Below are 16035 nucleotides of genomic sequence, written 5' to 3'. Positions count from 1 at the left end.
TGAACTTTTACAAACCTAGTTTGTAAAACGTTTGTTGGTATATATCTTAATGAAAATACACACCAAATTGCTTAGATTGATGAGGAAGCCCGACTTAGCCATATCGGATTAACTTGCTTTGTGTGCACAGGGAAATTCCAGCATAACTTAATTAATCACCAAACCTACTTGATCAAATTAAGAGTTAACGATTAAAAATTAATTTTTTAATCGCGGCTACGATTAACTGTTTAGTCAGATTAAAATTAATCATGATTAACTGTAATCAGATTGAATTAATCGAATTAACTAACTGATTAAAACATCAATCGGTTAATGTCATCATTGATTTCACATACATATCACTATACCAAGTTTCAGTTCTCTCCCACAAATACTTCCAGAGATATGTATGTAATATGAAAATTCCAATTTGTATGGGAGGGGCCTTGAGTTATCGGACTTACTTTCAGTCTAAGACCATCCTTCCGAAATCCGTAGTAAGTGTACTAAATTTCGTTCTGATCGGAAAACCGGTTAAGGAAGTAGCCTATTTTTCAATCCAGGTCATAAACCATCTTTGAACAAAATTTGACTTTCAAACAGGTGGCAATTCTTAAAAAAGTAGCCTATTTTCCAGTCTAGGTCATAAGAGAAGAAATATTTGCTTCTTGTGACAATGAGATTACCTGTAGTGAAGAGGCCTGGTAGCTGCGATGCCTTCGCTTTGATCTTCCAAAAAGAAGCGAAGTAAAGGATTTACCGAATTTTACTTTAGACCGCCGGACAGTTAGCTACCACTTCAAGGGGAAAATTAACGAAAGTTCACTGTCCGGAGGGATATAATAGTTAACGGCCGGAATAATAGTGTTAGCGCGTATATGTATATGTATGTATTTGTGTCTACATATGCCTACATTAGGGCGGATCCCTAATATATCAGAATATTAGGGCTGGACATTACTTTGTGGGAATATTTAGACTGATGGTCTAAACATCCCGGCCCCCTTGCGATGAGCAAATCTAAAAATTTGGACGCGTTTCAGCCACCAAGCTCTCTCTGTTGATTTTATATAGTAATAGGTAAAGTTTTTTAGAAAAAACATTTTTGTTCAGCATCAGGAAACCACTACGACAGTCATCGCTATGAGCTTCGTCTTTCTTCTTCCTAAATTGCTATAAAAAGGGAGCGAATTAAAGGTACAATAGTGGTTACAATTCAATGCACTTTATTGAAAAAATAATAATTCAAATGAAAAAACGTAAATTCAAGCATAATGAGAATTAATTACAAGTTAGGCTCTGTATACGCCCGAGAGGACCCATCCAAAGATGGTACTCTGAGCTAAAAGTGGTCCGAAGGATGTGGGCAGTATCCCAGGCAGAATAATGTCCGCGTAGACGTCGGTACCGAGTATTAAACGAATCGGTGATGAGCCATAAAATCTTGGGTCTGCCAATCGTATGTGCGCATATGGCTCGGCTATTGCGGGGTCTACACTGCTAGATGGGGTAACGCGATTGAAGTGCGGCGAGATAACGGCCTGAGTCACGATGCGATTATTTTTCCCATGCTTTCCCCTGAGTCGCAAAAGGCAGCCCTTTCCTCCGCCCATGTGTGTTTCATCCAAACGCAACTCTCTGGCTAAATCAGACGAAATTATGGTTCGGCTAAAGCATACATCGATCAGGGCACGAACTAAATGTAGCCTCCAGCCTAGACTTTCACCACGGCCGTTGGAGCGATGGGGACCATGGGTCGTAGCGTATGACCTAACGTTCCGTTTCGGAATGCGCGTGGTCTGAATAGCTGGCGAGACCGAGTCGCCAGTCCATCTTCCTTGCGTATGCGCCGTGAGGACTTGCGGTTGGATCTACGCGGACTAGGCCTAGTTTCCGCTCCGCGCATCCGATTCCGCTCATGTTGCAGCAGGGGTCGGAAAGTCCTAGCTTCCGATCCCGCTTCGGTGAGAGCGCGGAGAGACCGAGTCTCCGCTGCCGGCTCTATTGGTCCGCTTTCCTCGGCTTCTGGACGGAAAGGCCTCGTTTCCCTTCCAGAATCGGACGCAAGTATCGAGAGCGCATCGTCGGAACAGCGTTCTTCTTCCTCCGCCACCTGTTGTGCCCACGATTTTCTAGGCGTGTTTATGGAGAGCGACCCGTCGGAACTGCCATCCTCTTCTTCCTCCACTTGGTGTGCCCATGATTTTCTAGGCGTACTTTCGGGCTCGTCCAAATGCAGCGTCGAGTGATGTTTTTCACCGCATCGGCGGCATCTTCCCTCGCTCGTGCAGTTTTTAAGCTGGTGCGTCATCGCGAGGCAATTAGCGCAAAAGCGGCCTAGTAGTGCTTCCCGTAATCTCTCCTCAGGGGATTTTGCGCGATAGACTGGGCAGAGCCTAATAGGGTGATTCGCTTCGCATAGGTGGCACAGCTGCGGATAACGGTGGCTGCGTAGCTCGGTCTTTTTCCTCAAGGCAGTGAAATAAGGCATGTTTCCTTCTGAAATTATTTCATGGTTTTGTTTGTATATGTACCCATGTAGATCTATTGTTGGGTGGCGAGCGTATCGGCATTAATTATTTAAGTGAGTGGCATAAAGGTTTCGCTTTCGGCATTGCAACCCACACAGATTTAAAAAAATTAAGTTAAAAAATGTCGAGTATATTGATCTCAACTGATAAGTGTTTGACTTTTGTCCATCAGCAGGTTTAATTTAATCTTTTTTTAATAAGTACCTGTATGTACATTCGTGAAAATCTTTATTGCCATGTTCCTCCACCCACACAAAATTTGCATATCATTAAGGTTAGTTGCAAAAAAAAAGAATTGATAGTGTATGTATATATAAATATACACACATAGAAAATTTCCACAGCTCTTGCCATCGAACAGATCTTTAAGAATTGTATTAAATGTCCAAGCAACTGGTGCTCGAACATACAGTTTGCATTCTAATATCGTAACTAATGGTTTGGTAGTGTGGTGAGTTTCATTGCTCATCAGAGCAGTGCGTATTTACCTGCTAACCGCAAACTCTAGAGATAGATGGCGCTCTTAGTCGTATGTAAGGAAGACTTGTATTTGGTTAAATACCGTATGCCAACTTTTGGGCAAATCACGTTAGTCAAAATTCTGACAAGAATGTAACTTCCTGAATGAATAAAAAGTCATTCAGGATTGACCACGAGGCCGTAAGTAGCGTAAAGAATGAAGTTGTAAGTTTTGGTAGTATTTTTTAATTCATGGCTATCTATTTCAGGTTAGCTACTATTTTGTGCATTAGCGTGATGGATCGCAAAACGAACCACCAAGCGAATGGAATGAGAATGCCGTTCCGATACCCAAAAACTTTGAGTGAGTGCAAATAACAGAGCGGCGGCGGTGCCCTAAAGTCATGGTGAAATAAACTGAAGGTGGCGCATTCCCGAAACCGCTACTTTGGTTTTGCCGAAGCAGTGCAAACGTATTGCAAACGTATTGTGTACTTTCAAGTGAAAAATCGAAGTAATTGTGCGTTCTGAAGTAAAAGGCGTTTTATTTGTAATGAAAACTTTATAAAAATCTCGTGTCGTGTGTTGAATTGCAGCAGCCGTAGGGGTAAAGCCCCCAAATGCAGTTTGTTTTGTTTCCCCGCGACGACGCCTTGGCCAGAAAGTGGTTAGAGTTCTGCCGACAGGAGAAGGCATGCAATTTAGACACCAGCGTAATATGCATGAAGCACTTTACGGACCACTTTTAAACACGACATGTTAAGTTGAAAACGTTGAAATACCACAAATTACAAATTAAAATCGGAGGTAAGCAAGCATCGACCACTTTCTGCAGGAAAACATGCGCTGCGACAAGATATTATCACTTTTTCGGCACCTGCAATACAAACACAAAAATTCTAAATAGTTAATTAATAAGACCTATTCTTTTGAACACATTTCAAGAGTGGTTGTATATTTTTTGTTAACGTAGTGCTTAATTTGCTATATTCAAAGATGGCTTGAGAAATTGGTGAATCGAGAAGAAAACACGTTTTCTCACTGCAAATTCACAACTGTCAACTCATTGTTCTTCGCCATATTCTTTGTTTACCCGTTGCCACAAATGTCATTCTGCGGGAATGCGCAATCTTGTATTCTATCGTTCTTGCCCTAAAGTAGTTCCGCGAATATTGGCTGAATCGTTTTAGCGATGATAATAAAACGCTATATTCAGTGGATCCCTATGACCTGATGAATACATTAAGTGATTTTAACCTTCCCATGCCAACTTAATTTAGACGAAGCCCAAATTAGCCGGTAGAGGCTTTTATTGGGCTCTAGTGTTCGTCGTGTTCCTGTTCGTTGCCCATTATACTTCCAGACGCATTTATAAGACTACATCGTTACACGCAAGCCATCTCAATTCAATTACCTTGAGATACGGCTTAGAGAAGAGTTGCAAATAATGATCGCAACATTGTAACAGCGTTGGAAAAAAAATCCCTACAAGCGGTCTTCGTTGACGAAGGTTAAATGCACATATGTACACACATATATAGCCAATGGCTTATCTGCAATGCATGACAAAGTGAGGCGTTTGATAACCTCTTTTTGTTTAACAGCTTAACCGTATGTCTTATTTGCGAACACAGTTACCAGGCTAACGATGCACATTGCCCGCTCGCGTTATTGGGTGCTTATACAAGTCCGAATTGAGGCAGTACGAGATCGTGGCCCTAGCTGAAAAGCTGCCACGTATACCTTTGTGAAAGGAAAAAGTTGCTGAATGGATAGCATACACGACGCACTGGATAGGATGCTAATGACGAAACAGATGACAACTGTGTAATGAATCCTTGATCCCGGGCACTGATGCGTCTGTCAAGCAACTTTAAAGATGCTGCAGTGCTAATCTGAGGGGTGAGTTTATGACAAAGTCTCAAATCCTAATGACAGACATTTGGCATAGAGATAATAGGTTGGTTCACTACCAGCAATGTTTTCTGGCTAATAATAAAATAATTTTCTATGGTTGACATCCGGTTGAACCAGCCTACCACTTTGTGCCTTTTTGTGCTTAGTCATATTTGATAGGCGTTTTCAGCTTTAGCAAGGGATATTTGACAATATATTTAGGCCCATACAAAAATTATGTTTTTTTTTTAACTGCATATCAGCTCATTCGAAAGAATATTGCGAATATATTGCAAGTAGTAAATGGGAGCGTATTTATTTGTTACCTTTTAAGAGTAGTGGCTGGTTTGGCCAGCAATCTAAATGTGTAGATGTGCTTTTATTGGTTTTTTGTAGCATTTGGAAAACCTATATGAGCGTTAAGTTTCCCCATTCCTGAAATATACTAAAGGTTATTTCCAAGCACGTTAGCAAAAAAAAAAAACTACATCTATAGTCGAACAGAGCTGATAGAATTTTGTCTCCATATAAAATCCGTGTAACTGAGATTATAAAAAATATACCCAAATTGAATGTTCGCCTACTACAATTTGCCCAGCAATTATGTTTTGGTATTTGCTTTCTTGAAATATCTGGAGGTGTAATTACCCAACAATCATCGCAGTATATAACTTAAAATAAGTTTGTTATATTAAGTATTATTAGTAAACTTCTAAATACCCCACTTTAAGTTTGTTTTGCTTGTTGGGTAGTTATGTTAAACTTAAAAGATATCGAGATAATTTTTATTATTTGTATAAATGCGAGGTCTTGTGTACGTGAACACCAATATGGGATCATTATCAATAATTATCAGGTTGTCAAACCTAGTAATTGAGTGGTCTTGACACAGGGGGGTGAAAGTATAAGATCGTTTTCCTTTACGTTTCACCCAACCCTGGTTAAAATATATGAAAAACTGCCGCTTTTCGTACCATGAGCATGTCGAAAAATACAAATGTAAGAAACGAGCTACCCAAAAACAATGAATCCCACGAATTTGTTGCATTATGTGTGGTTTGCGTCAGTTTTCGTCGCATTTTGTGTGGTCTGCATCTTTTTGCCTTAGCTTCTTGTTGAATAAAGATATACATATATGGTGTGTGGTTGGAAAACCGGCAACCCAGTGAACAATCCGGGCTAAATTGCCATACGCACCAAACACAGTTGAATAATATCCGGAGGTTAAGTTCCATAAGCCGGGGTCAATTGCTCATCATGGTTGCTAGCTTTTCAACCTTTTCATCTATTTCTGGGGCAGAATATGCTATGACAATCTTTGTGGTTAATAGATCTATGTAGAGATGGTCGGCTCTATATCATCAGATCTACCCGGGGAAACCCGGCCAAGAACCATCTTGACCCTAAACGCGTTGCGAATAAATATTAAATCTAAATTGGGATTAAAATGGGATTTTGAGGAGGATTCACTCCAAAGGTGGAAGCGGAATTCTGCGATCAGTGAGGAAGTGGGATAATAATGGCCTATTACGTAATGGAATAGAGTAGTGGTCGCTAAAAGATTTTTTTTTATTTACGAAGTATTTGTTGGCTCTCCGTCCTCGCTTCCTACGTTGTTGGCTGGAAGTAGGACCAATTTTACGAAGGGCCTCCTAACTTGTCCTTTCTCCGTCGCGATGTCCACTACACGCACTCGGTTGTCGGAACCGGGGAGTTTGACAACTCTTCCTAGTCGCCACTCGTTGGGCGGCAAGTTATCCTCTTTTATAACGACGAGATCTCCACTTTTCATATTTTGCTTGGGATGCTTCCACTTGATACGCTTTGCAGTTCTGAGAGATATTCAAGTTTCCATCGCATGAAGAAGGTTTGATGCAAAGCTTTCAATTTCTGCCACCGGTTTACTATGGAGGCCGGATTCTCATTCACTTCTAGCTCTGGTGGAGCAAGAAGGTGTCCCCCAATGAGGAAATGGCCTGGAGTGAGTGGCTCCAGATTTGTAGGCTCATTTCATGAAGGGCTTAATGGGCGCGAATTGAGACATGCCTCGATTCCGCATAGAAGAGTACTGAGCTTTTCGAATGTGTATTTGTGCGCGGATGCGATCTTTTTAAAGTGGCTCTTAAAGCTTTTTACACCCGTCTCCCACAGCCCGCCCATGTGAGGAGTTGCAGGGGGTATAAAATGCCAAGTGAGCATTTGATGATTGTATTTAGATGCGGTTTTGTCTCGTGCGTCAGCTATAAAGGCCTTCATTTCAGATCGTAAAGATCGAGAGGCTCCGACAAAGTTAGTACCATTGTCGGAGTGGGTATTCTTTGGACATCCTCTTCTGGCAACGAATCTAGCAAATCCTGCCAGAAAGGATGGTGTGCTAAGGTCACTAGTGGCTTCTAGATGAATTGCTTTAGTGGCAAAACAGACAAAGATACAGACGTATCTTTTAGAAATTCGACAGCCCCGACCGCGATAACTTTTGATATCGAAAGGTCCTGTAAAATCTACCCCGGTATTCGTGAACGCCCGCGAAAAGGTTGTGCGTTCCTGAGGAAGAGTACCCATAAGTTGGGCTTGAGACCGTTTTTTTATAGATAATACAGGTCTTACAATTATGGATAGTGGACCTGATCATGTTTTTTACTCTGGGAATCCAGTATTGGGTACGGATGAGGCGTAACATAAGCTGATTTTCTCCATGCAAGGATACTTGATGTATGAAAGCGACCAGTAGTCGAGTCAACCTGCTGTTGTAAGGAAGAATGATTGGATAGCGTTCATTCAGCATTGCCAGGTTGACGTTTTTAACGTCATTTGGACGTTTTTTATATCTTGTTGACGTTCGGACGTTTTTTGTGCAAGAAATGACGTTTTTTACCTTCCCAATAATTTTTATCTGTTACTAAATCTTGTAAGTAGAACTGATTTTAAATTATTTTCTTAATAAATCTTAACAAGCTGTAAGCAATTGCACATTAAAAGCCAAATCAGGAAGAGCTGATCTATTGCAACAGACACGCTCGCAAAAGCACCAAAAAAGCTGTAGCAGCATAAAAGATCAGAAAAAAGTTGGCGACTTTTTTAAGACTTCATTGAAAATGTAATGAACGCAAAAAAGCAGAAATATTGCTATGTTCCTTCGTAGCAGAACGTAATTTAGTATTTTCGACAACCGACCACCTAACCAAATGTCCACAAGAGAAAAAAAAATATTAAAAATCAACACAGAGAAATTTTCGTTTTCAAATTTGTGTGGAACGTTTTACTTTTAAAAACGTTTTGACCCAGGTTTTGCACCTACAATAGTTATTTAAATTTTGAGAACGAAAATTTTCAATTCAATTTCCAAAATCCATGTTTTTGTTTTTGATACGAACATTTTCAAATCGTTTTTAAAAACGATTGTTTGATAATTGAATAGGCGTATGTTGAAATTAAATCCTAAAATGTTTTTTTTTTTCATTTTAAAAATATGCGTTTTCAAATATGATATTCAAATTTTATTTTTATTAAATCACAACAAGTCGTTTGGTACCTAAATTGTCAAAAATATATTGATATACATATACTTATAAATAAGTTACAACATTTAATGAATGAAATACAGATGTTTAACATATTACTATATACATATGTACATAAATACATACATACAGATGTTCCTGCTTTACTTCCAAGCTGGGCTTGCTAACGCTGGTTAATTCCTGTAATTTAAATTAAGAAAGTTTTAAATTATTATTTAATAACCCATAAGAATTTGTTTTTTTAAGTTACTCTTACCAAAGCTTTTTTCGGTCAAAGAAGTCCACCAATGTCCCTTATATGTAACTTATTTATTTATTTATTTTAAGTAACTTATTTATCTGAACACAATTTTTCCGACAAATGATGCAAACATATGAAAGTTTTTCATTACAGTTAGGTAGCTTTTTAAATTCTAATGGAAAACATTTTAGTTTTAAATATTTTTCATATCTAATTGACTGAAAAAAAAATTAACGTTTTTATTTTAAAGATGCCTAGTTTTATCTTGCTTGTTGAAAATTATGTCGCACTACAACTTGTTGGGACAATATTCTAAAATGTTTCATTGCGCATTTTTGACGCTATTTTTTTAATGTCGTTTGTTCTCAGTAAAAAAAAAAGTGAATATATTATAACGATCGTTTTTGTTTTGCGAATGTTTCGTTTTAAAGTCGTAAGAACAAATACTGTATTTTTTATTTTGTATGAAGTAAAATTATATCAAAAAATTGTATTTTACAATTTCTTTTAAAAACTTGCGCTTTACCTGCATCATTTTCTCTGTGAACACGATTCTTTAGCAACTTAAATCTTGCACATTTTTTACCCTGGAAAATAATGGGCTATCAAGCTGCATACTCAAAAAAATTCTTAAAAATCTGAATAAAAAGTTGAAAATCTAGCTGCAACTTTGTTAATTTTTATATTTTTTGCAATGTGGATTTATATTTTGTTTGTTATATAATGAGCCAGGCTTTCATGGAAAAATAATAAACATTAAATGAACAAAAGCAAAACAGCCACCATCGATCAAAATATTGATGACTTAGTCAGCTGATCACAAGTGTATGTATAAAATGATTTTTATATTAACGATCTCAAACAAGTTTACAATGAATTTTAAATGTGCTCTGTCGAAAAGACATTTTAATATACCTTACATATATACTTATGTACCTTTGTATATAATAAAAGTTTAATAAGAACAATTCTGTGTGCATACATTTGAAAAAGACGTATTTGGGTAGGAAATGACGTTTTTTCAAACCAAGAGGGACGTTTTCTTACGCCGAAGACCTGGCAACACTGCGTTCATTGTATGCTAAGTTCAAGGATGCTTCAAGACGCCCACCAGCCCGTATCATATCATCTTTGTCGACGAATGGATTAAGTGGCAGTAGCTCGCTTCTTGCATCGATGGGTGTTCCTGCTTTTAACTTCGTGTATTCTTCACCGTAATGCTGCTTCTGGTAGATGTATATTAAGCGTTGTGTCGTTGTCTTAATTTCATCGGATGGAATTAAGCAAGACTTCTCTTTAAATGAAGCTTTTGTCTTTGGATGAGTGCTTTGAAAGAATCTCATGATATATGATAACACTCTCAAAGCCCTCGGTAGATCGGAAAATCGGTCAAGAAAGTCGATAGCAGCTACTTTTGTTGTTGCATACACATGTGCTCTTTTTTCTTCTACTATCGTGTGGTAGTCCGTTTCTTGTGTGGGCCATTTGGAGTTGTCTTCTTGCTCCCAAGAAGGTCCCTGCCACCACAGAGAATTGTTGACCAAATCAGACGCTGGAAGTCCTCTGCTCGCTAAGTCTGCTGGATTAGATGCTGAGTTTACATGTAACCAGCCCTTGTTGCCAACTTTTTCCACAATTTTAGTTATTCGGTGTGCGACGAAGGTTGATCAAGGACAAGGCGACTTCCTAATCCATGCTAGCAAAATGGTCGAGTCTGTCCATAAATGCGCTTTAATCTCTCCCAGGTCGTGGTTGTTGAGGATCGATTCGATAATTTCTGCAAGCAGTACAGCCCCGCAAAGTTCCAATCGTGGAAGCGATATAGGTTTTACGGGGGATACTCGGGTTTTTGCCAAAAGAAGATTGACGAAAACTTTGCAGCATATGCCTTCTCTGATGCATCGCAGAAGCCATGTATCTCGATGCTCTCTCCTGGTCCAAAATATATCCATCGAGGTGTTTTCAGCATCATCAGCTAGTTGGAATAGTGTCCTTATTGCCAGGTAAGGAGCACAGTGTATTCCGAAAGTGACCGTCTTTAGTTCGTAAAGACTAATCGGTTCATTCGAGTTGGTACGAAAAAAATGCGCTGAAATTTGGTCTTGTTGTCATTCACCATAATTTGCCGGTACATCTTCCCGATGTTGCTGTTCAAAACGTATTTGTATAATCTCCGACGCAGGATGAGTATGGGAAGATCCGCCTGGAGTACTGGACCTGGGAGAAGTACATCGTTGAGGCTGGTGCCATTTGCCGTCGGACTTGAGGCATTAAAAACGACGCGCGCTTTTGTTGAGGTGCTCTCTGCCTTTATGACCGCGTGATGTGGCAAGAAATAGTTGTCGGAGGAATCTGCTGGGATATTATTTAGTATTTGTGACATATGACCCAACGACTCGTATTCCGCTAGGACCCTACTATATTCTTTTTGTAGGACGGGATCCTTGGCAAGTCGCGTCTCATTCCGGAAGAATTGTGAGCATGCCCTTTTAAGAGAGGGTCCTAGGCTGATATTTATTGGGAAATCCTGCTTCAAAGGTTGTGAAACTATATATTTCCCATCTTCGGATCGCTGAGTGGTTTTCTTATATAGTTTCTCACAGTATTTGTCCTCTTCACTAAGATTTTGGTTCTTCGGCAAATCCTCAACTTCCCAGAAAGCAGTAAGCTGCTTGTCCAAGGCCACTTCGCTAAAATAGGAAACTATATTGTTGGTTGGATTTTGTGCGTCAGTGCGACCGGTTAATATCCAACCGAACACAGTTTCTTGGGCGAGAAGTGTACTAAGAACATTTTTCTTCAAGCCACTCAAAATAATTTGCGGATAAATATCCCCGCCAAGTATAAGATCTACTTGTTCGTTGACATAGAACCTTTTATCTGCTAAGACTAGATCTGGAAACGCCTGCATAGTCAATGCGCTGATATGGCAGGATGGAAGATTTCCAGTTAATTTAGTTAAGACGAGCATAGTTGTATGTAGGCAGAATAATGGGTCAACGGGGGACCGCAGTTCTATGCTACATGCTTCTTTAACCTGCGCGGAGGTGGAGTTTGTGATGCCTGAAACTTGGGCATACATCCTTTTTGATGGCAGGTTGATTATGCGTTTGAGCCTTTCGGTTACGAAAGAACACTCAGAACCAGAATCAATAAGTGCTCGGGCAGAATAATCTATGCCATTGAAATGTATATTCACGCGAGCTGTTCCTAGAAGTACACCTGTATTTGTGTTTGCGTAATACGACTTTACGTTATTATTTTTAACATAATGGTGCTTTTCTTGAGCTTGCTTTGATGTAGAAGCAATATCGTTAACCGGGCTCGTAGGCATCTGGCTTGTTGCTGCTTTTGGCTGAGTTGTCTCAAGGTGAAGGAGCGTGTGATGTCGCTCGTGACACGTAGTGCAATTAAATGCGCTTGTGCATCGTGACACAGTATGTAAGGAACTTAGACAATTCAGGTAGCTATTACTTGCTTTCAAGAATTCTACTCTGTCAGTAGGTGTAAGCTTAAGGAATCGTGGACATCTGCGTAACTTGTGCTCATTTGTTTGACAAAGTTTGCAGGAATGCTTGTTTACGCTAGCTTGAAAGGCACCAAGTCTTTTCGTGGGAGCTTCTAGGGTGTACCGTGTATTTTGTGGCTTTGGCGCTTTTACGGATTTGGCACCCCTTTAATCCTGATAAGATTTCTAGAGTCTGAAACCTGTTGGATAGGAACTTGTCCATATCCTCCCACTTTGGTATTTCATTTTTGTGCTCTATGGTTTGTTACCATAGAGCCAGCGTGCTTTCGGGAAGTTTGGTAGAGCAGAGATATATTATAATCGCGTCCCAGTTCGAAATGTTAATTTGGTGACTGTTAAGGGACGATACGCAAATATTAATATCCCGCTGCAACTTTTTTATTGAGCTACCACACTAATTTTCCACTGAATTAAGATTGAACAGAATTTTTAGTTGTGTATTTACGAGGACACGTTTGTTCTCGTATCTCTCGCATAAATTTTTCCAGGCTGTTTGGAAGCCTTCATTGGTGAGTGGACACTTTCTCACGATGTCTTTGGCTTCCCCTTGAGTCTTTTGGTTGAGGTGAAATAGTTTCTCAACCGAAGTGAGGCGCTTGTTAAGGATGTATATGGCCGTGAACATATCACGGAATGATGGCCATGATAGATAGTCGCCTTTGAACACATCGGTATCACACGGAGGGAGGTGGATATTGTGCTCACGGACAGACTGATCTTGTACATCCTTCTCTGCGTTTACAAGCGACTCAGACAGAGAAGCCATTGCAGACATGCATTTCACATAGCACGCGAACGAGCTTTTTTTTTCTTTCTGATGGCTCTTATATCCTCTTTCTGTAAACCTTCTTGGTTTAAAGGTATATCGTATGCTGCTTTTGTTTTTTCCCACATAGCCTTAAGTTCTTCTTGCTGAATAGCAAGACCGTGCTTATTTTGCTCTGTGGGGGGCGTGCTGCTAAAATCAGCCTCGAATTCTATTACCGACTCCGCTAAGCGAATAAATGATTCCATCACGGTAGTTGATTTGCAGATTATTTTTTATTAAATAAATATGATGTTGCTCAGATCAAAATCTGGTTTTTATTATGGGTATACCATAAGATTTCCGACCAGTCGTATGCCGATGAATAAGCGAAACCTTTGCCAACTTGCGAAAAGAGTATTTTGCGTACTATTAAACACCAACCTAAATTGCTTTCCACTAATAATCGAATAGGAGAAAAATTCAAAAACACCCACAGATTTAAATTTTGTTTTTCTTGCAGATGATCAAAATCTTTATTCTTTTTATGTGCGTAATCTATTTACCTACTCGCCACCCAACAGTGCTGACGAATGTACGTATATACTTATGTGCAGGGAACGGATTTTATGGAAATTGCCTTTTTTTCTGCTAAATAGATAGAGTATATTTGATTAAGAATGTCCACGATTTAGCTTTCCCTGATTCCATATATACACATTTGATGTTGCCTTTTTTGCCTTTTTTAAGATATTTGCCTTTTTTTTGCCTTTTATACCTTCAAAAAAGCGATTATAGCATTTACAATTTTTTTTTTAAGATTAAAAAATATACACATGCCCATGCGGCTTATAGAAGCGCAGGCACCTCTTGCCAAATTGGTGTTGGAAAAATTCAAAGCCGTTTTCTCAGCTAACGTAGGCTTGGAGACAATAAGGGGTGTGGATAAAATTGTAAAGGGCGAGGAAAACGCCCTTATTCCTGATAATATGAACGTTTCAGACGTTCCATATTTAAATTGGACTCCACTTGTATCAACTTACGTCGATCACACATTTAGTACATTCAAGGCTTTTCTTCGCGAAAATAGAATGAAAATGCTGCCAGAAAACTTCAAAATGCATTTTGTGGTTCAATGTTACTACAACTATACAGATTAAAGTTTTATTAGTTAGAAACTCGAAAGGATAAAAAAGATTCAAAGTACAAATTTTTCATATAATGAAACTAGTTCATAGTTTTTCTCTTTTTACTTGTAATATAAAAATTTCTAAAATAAATCTATTTTTTGATTGTTCTTTGTATTTTTGGTCTTTTTTTAGTGCCTTATTTTGCTTTTTTTGCAATACCTAGTGCCTTTTCCTGCCTTTTTCGCTATTTTGGTTTGCCTTTTTTTGCCGTTTTTGCAATACCTAGTGCCTTTTCCTGCCTTTTTCGCTATTTCATTTTGCCTTTTCCAGCCTATTTCGTTATTTTATTTTGCCGTTTTTATAGGGTTTTAGGTCCTAAGTAATTTTGGATAAATATGTGAAATTAACAGACATAATACGCAAATGGACTAAATCCAGCGCTCAGAAGTGATTGTGTGAAAAAAACGTGAAAGTGAAAAAAAAAATTGTTGAGGTTATGTGACCACCGAAAAAGTGAACGAGTTTAATGCAAATTTTACATAAAAAGTGATGCACGAATAAATTACAGTGCTTTGTAAACTTGATGTCGCACGTGCAAATTGAGTGTGGCAAGTGGCAGAACAAAAAATGATTGCCGTATACGTGAACCTAAAACCAACTGTATTGCACGTCGAGCCTATTAGATGTGACACTGTTCACTGTAATGTGTATACGGTCGATAATGGGTGCACGGTGCACCAGTTAAAACTGTGATTGCCAATCGCGGATAAATGGACACAGCTCGTATGCTATTTTTTAACTTTTCTTTGTTAAATTTAACTGTTCTCACAAATCACTTCACTCGCGTGGATCTAGTTTAAACTATTTCTCATATCTTAGAATGTTGTGCATTTGAAATTGTAACCACGTACCTTAGTTTCTCAGTTGTGGTTGTGTTTGCGTTTATTGGTGCTGTAGTTGTCGGTTGGCTGGTTTTTGGCTCAGATGGCTGAATCTCTGGCAATATTGCTGGTGCAGGGATAAGCATTGGTGTTAAAAAAGCGGTGGTGTGCTGATGTGGTTAACAAAAATCGGCTCGCAGAGGACCATGAAGACACCCAGTTGGGCCGCAGGGATTTCGAATGAGCGCACCCGTAGTTTTATTGAAGAGAATAGAAAATATATACAACGCAATTGGATTAGTATTTTGTAATATTTATTGGTGTCAAATTATTTAAACAACTAAGAATATTTGCTTCTCGTGACAATGAGATTACCTGTAGTGAAGAGGCCTGATAGCTGCGATGCCTTCGCTTTGATCTTCCAAAAAGAAGCGAAGTAAAGGATTTACCGAATTTTACTTTAGACCGCCGGACAGTTAGCTACCACTTCAAGAGGAAACTTAACGAAAGGTCACTGTGCGGGATATAATAGTTAACGGCCAGAATATATATGTGCGCGTATACATATGTATATGTATGTATTTGTGTCTACATATGCCTACATTAGGGCGGATCCCTAATGTATCAGAATTTTAGGGCTGGACATTACTTTGTGGGAATATTTAGACTGATGGTCTAAACACAGGTGTGCCCCCACACCCGGTAGAAATCTTAACAACAACTAAACTACGAGGCAATCAGACGAATACAGTTGCTTATTATATCCAAAGTTAGTACTAAGTTGATACGTTTTTATCATTTCTCATAATTTTTTTTTTAGATTTTTTCGAATACAAAGGATATGATCATTCTTTTTCGCTTTATATCCGTATAATTTAGATTTAGATAACATTTTTAGCAATCTATTTGAGAAAAATAAAACATTTAGATTATTGTTTGTATTTTGGTCGATTTTAAATTTGCTACCCCAAAGTAATTGATATCAAATAAAACACCTCTTTGAGGTAAAATTTTCGAGTGACGATAGCTGAACTAGAAACACAAAATTTATTATATCAATTTCGTGACGAGATTTATACGCATTTTTTAACTGCCTTGGAAACTTACGGAAACTTACGAA

General features: G+C 38.8%; 1 protein-coding gene across 1 annotated transcript; it reads right to left on the bottom strand.

The window, feature by feature from the left end:
* Positions 1–10738: 10738 nt before the first annotated feature.
* LOC118749350 lies at positions 10739–15061 on the bottom strand. Its single transcript, XM_036484145.1, has 3 exons — positions 14946–15061; positions 10861–11551; positions 10739–10777 (listed from the first exon to the last, which is right to left on the bottom strand). Exons 1-3 carry the CDS (start codon positions 15059–15061, stop codon positions 10739–10741), a joined length of 846 nt encoding a protein of 281 aa, XP_036340038.1.
* Positions 15062–16035: the final 974 nt, after the last annotated feature.

Source organism: Rhagoletis pomonella, unplaced genomic scaffold (assembly GCF_013731165.1).
Source record: "Rhagoletis pomonella isolate Grant_MI unplaced genomic scaffold, Rhpom_1.0 Rhpom_scaffold_00015, whole genome shotgun sequence".
NCBI classification, from domain to species: Eukaryota; Metazoa; Arthropoda; class Insecta; order Diptera; family Tephritidae; genus Rhagoletis; species Rhagoletis pomonella.
Note: the sequence above shows the minus strand (reverse complement) of the source record. Positions and strands in the feature narration are given on the sequence as shown.

Coding starts and splice junctions, on each gene's coding strand:
- LOC118749350 (XM_036484145.1), bottom strand. CDS start 15,061: ATGCTTATCCCTGCACCAGCAATATTGCCAGAGATTCAGCCATCTGAG. Junction 11,552..14,945: donor ACCACAACTGAGAAACTAAG/GTACGTGGTTAC, acceptor CTGCCATATCAG/CGCATTGACTATGCAGGCGT. Junction 10,778..10,860: donor ATGGCACCAGCCTCAACGAT/GTACTTCTCCCA, acceptor CGTTTTGAACAG/CAACATCGGGAAGATGTACC.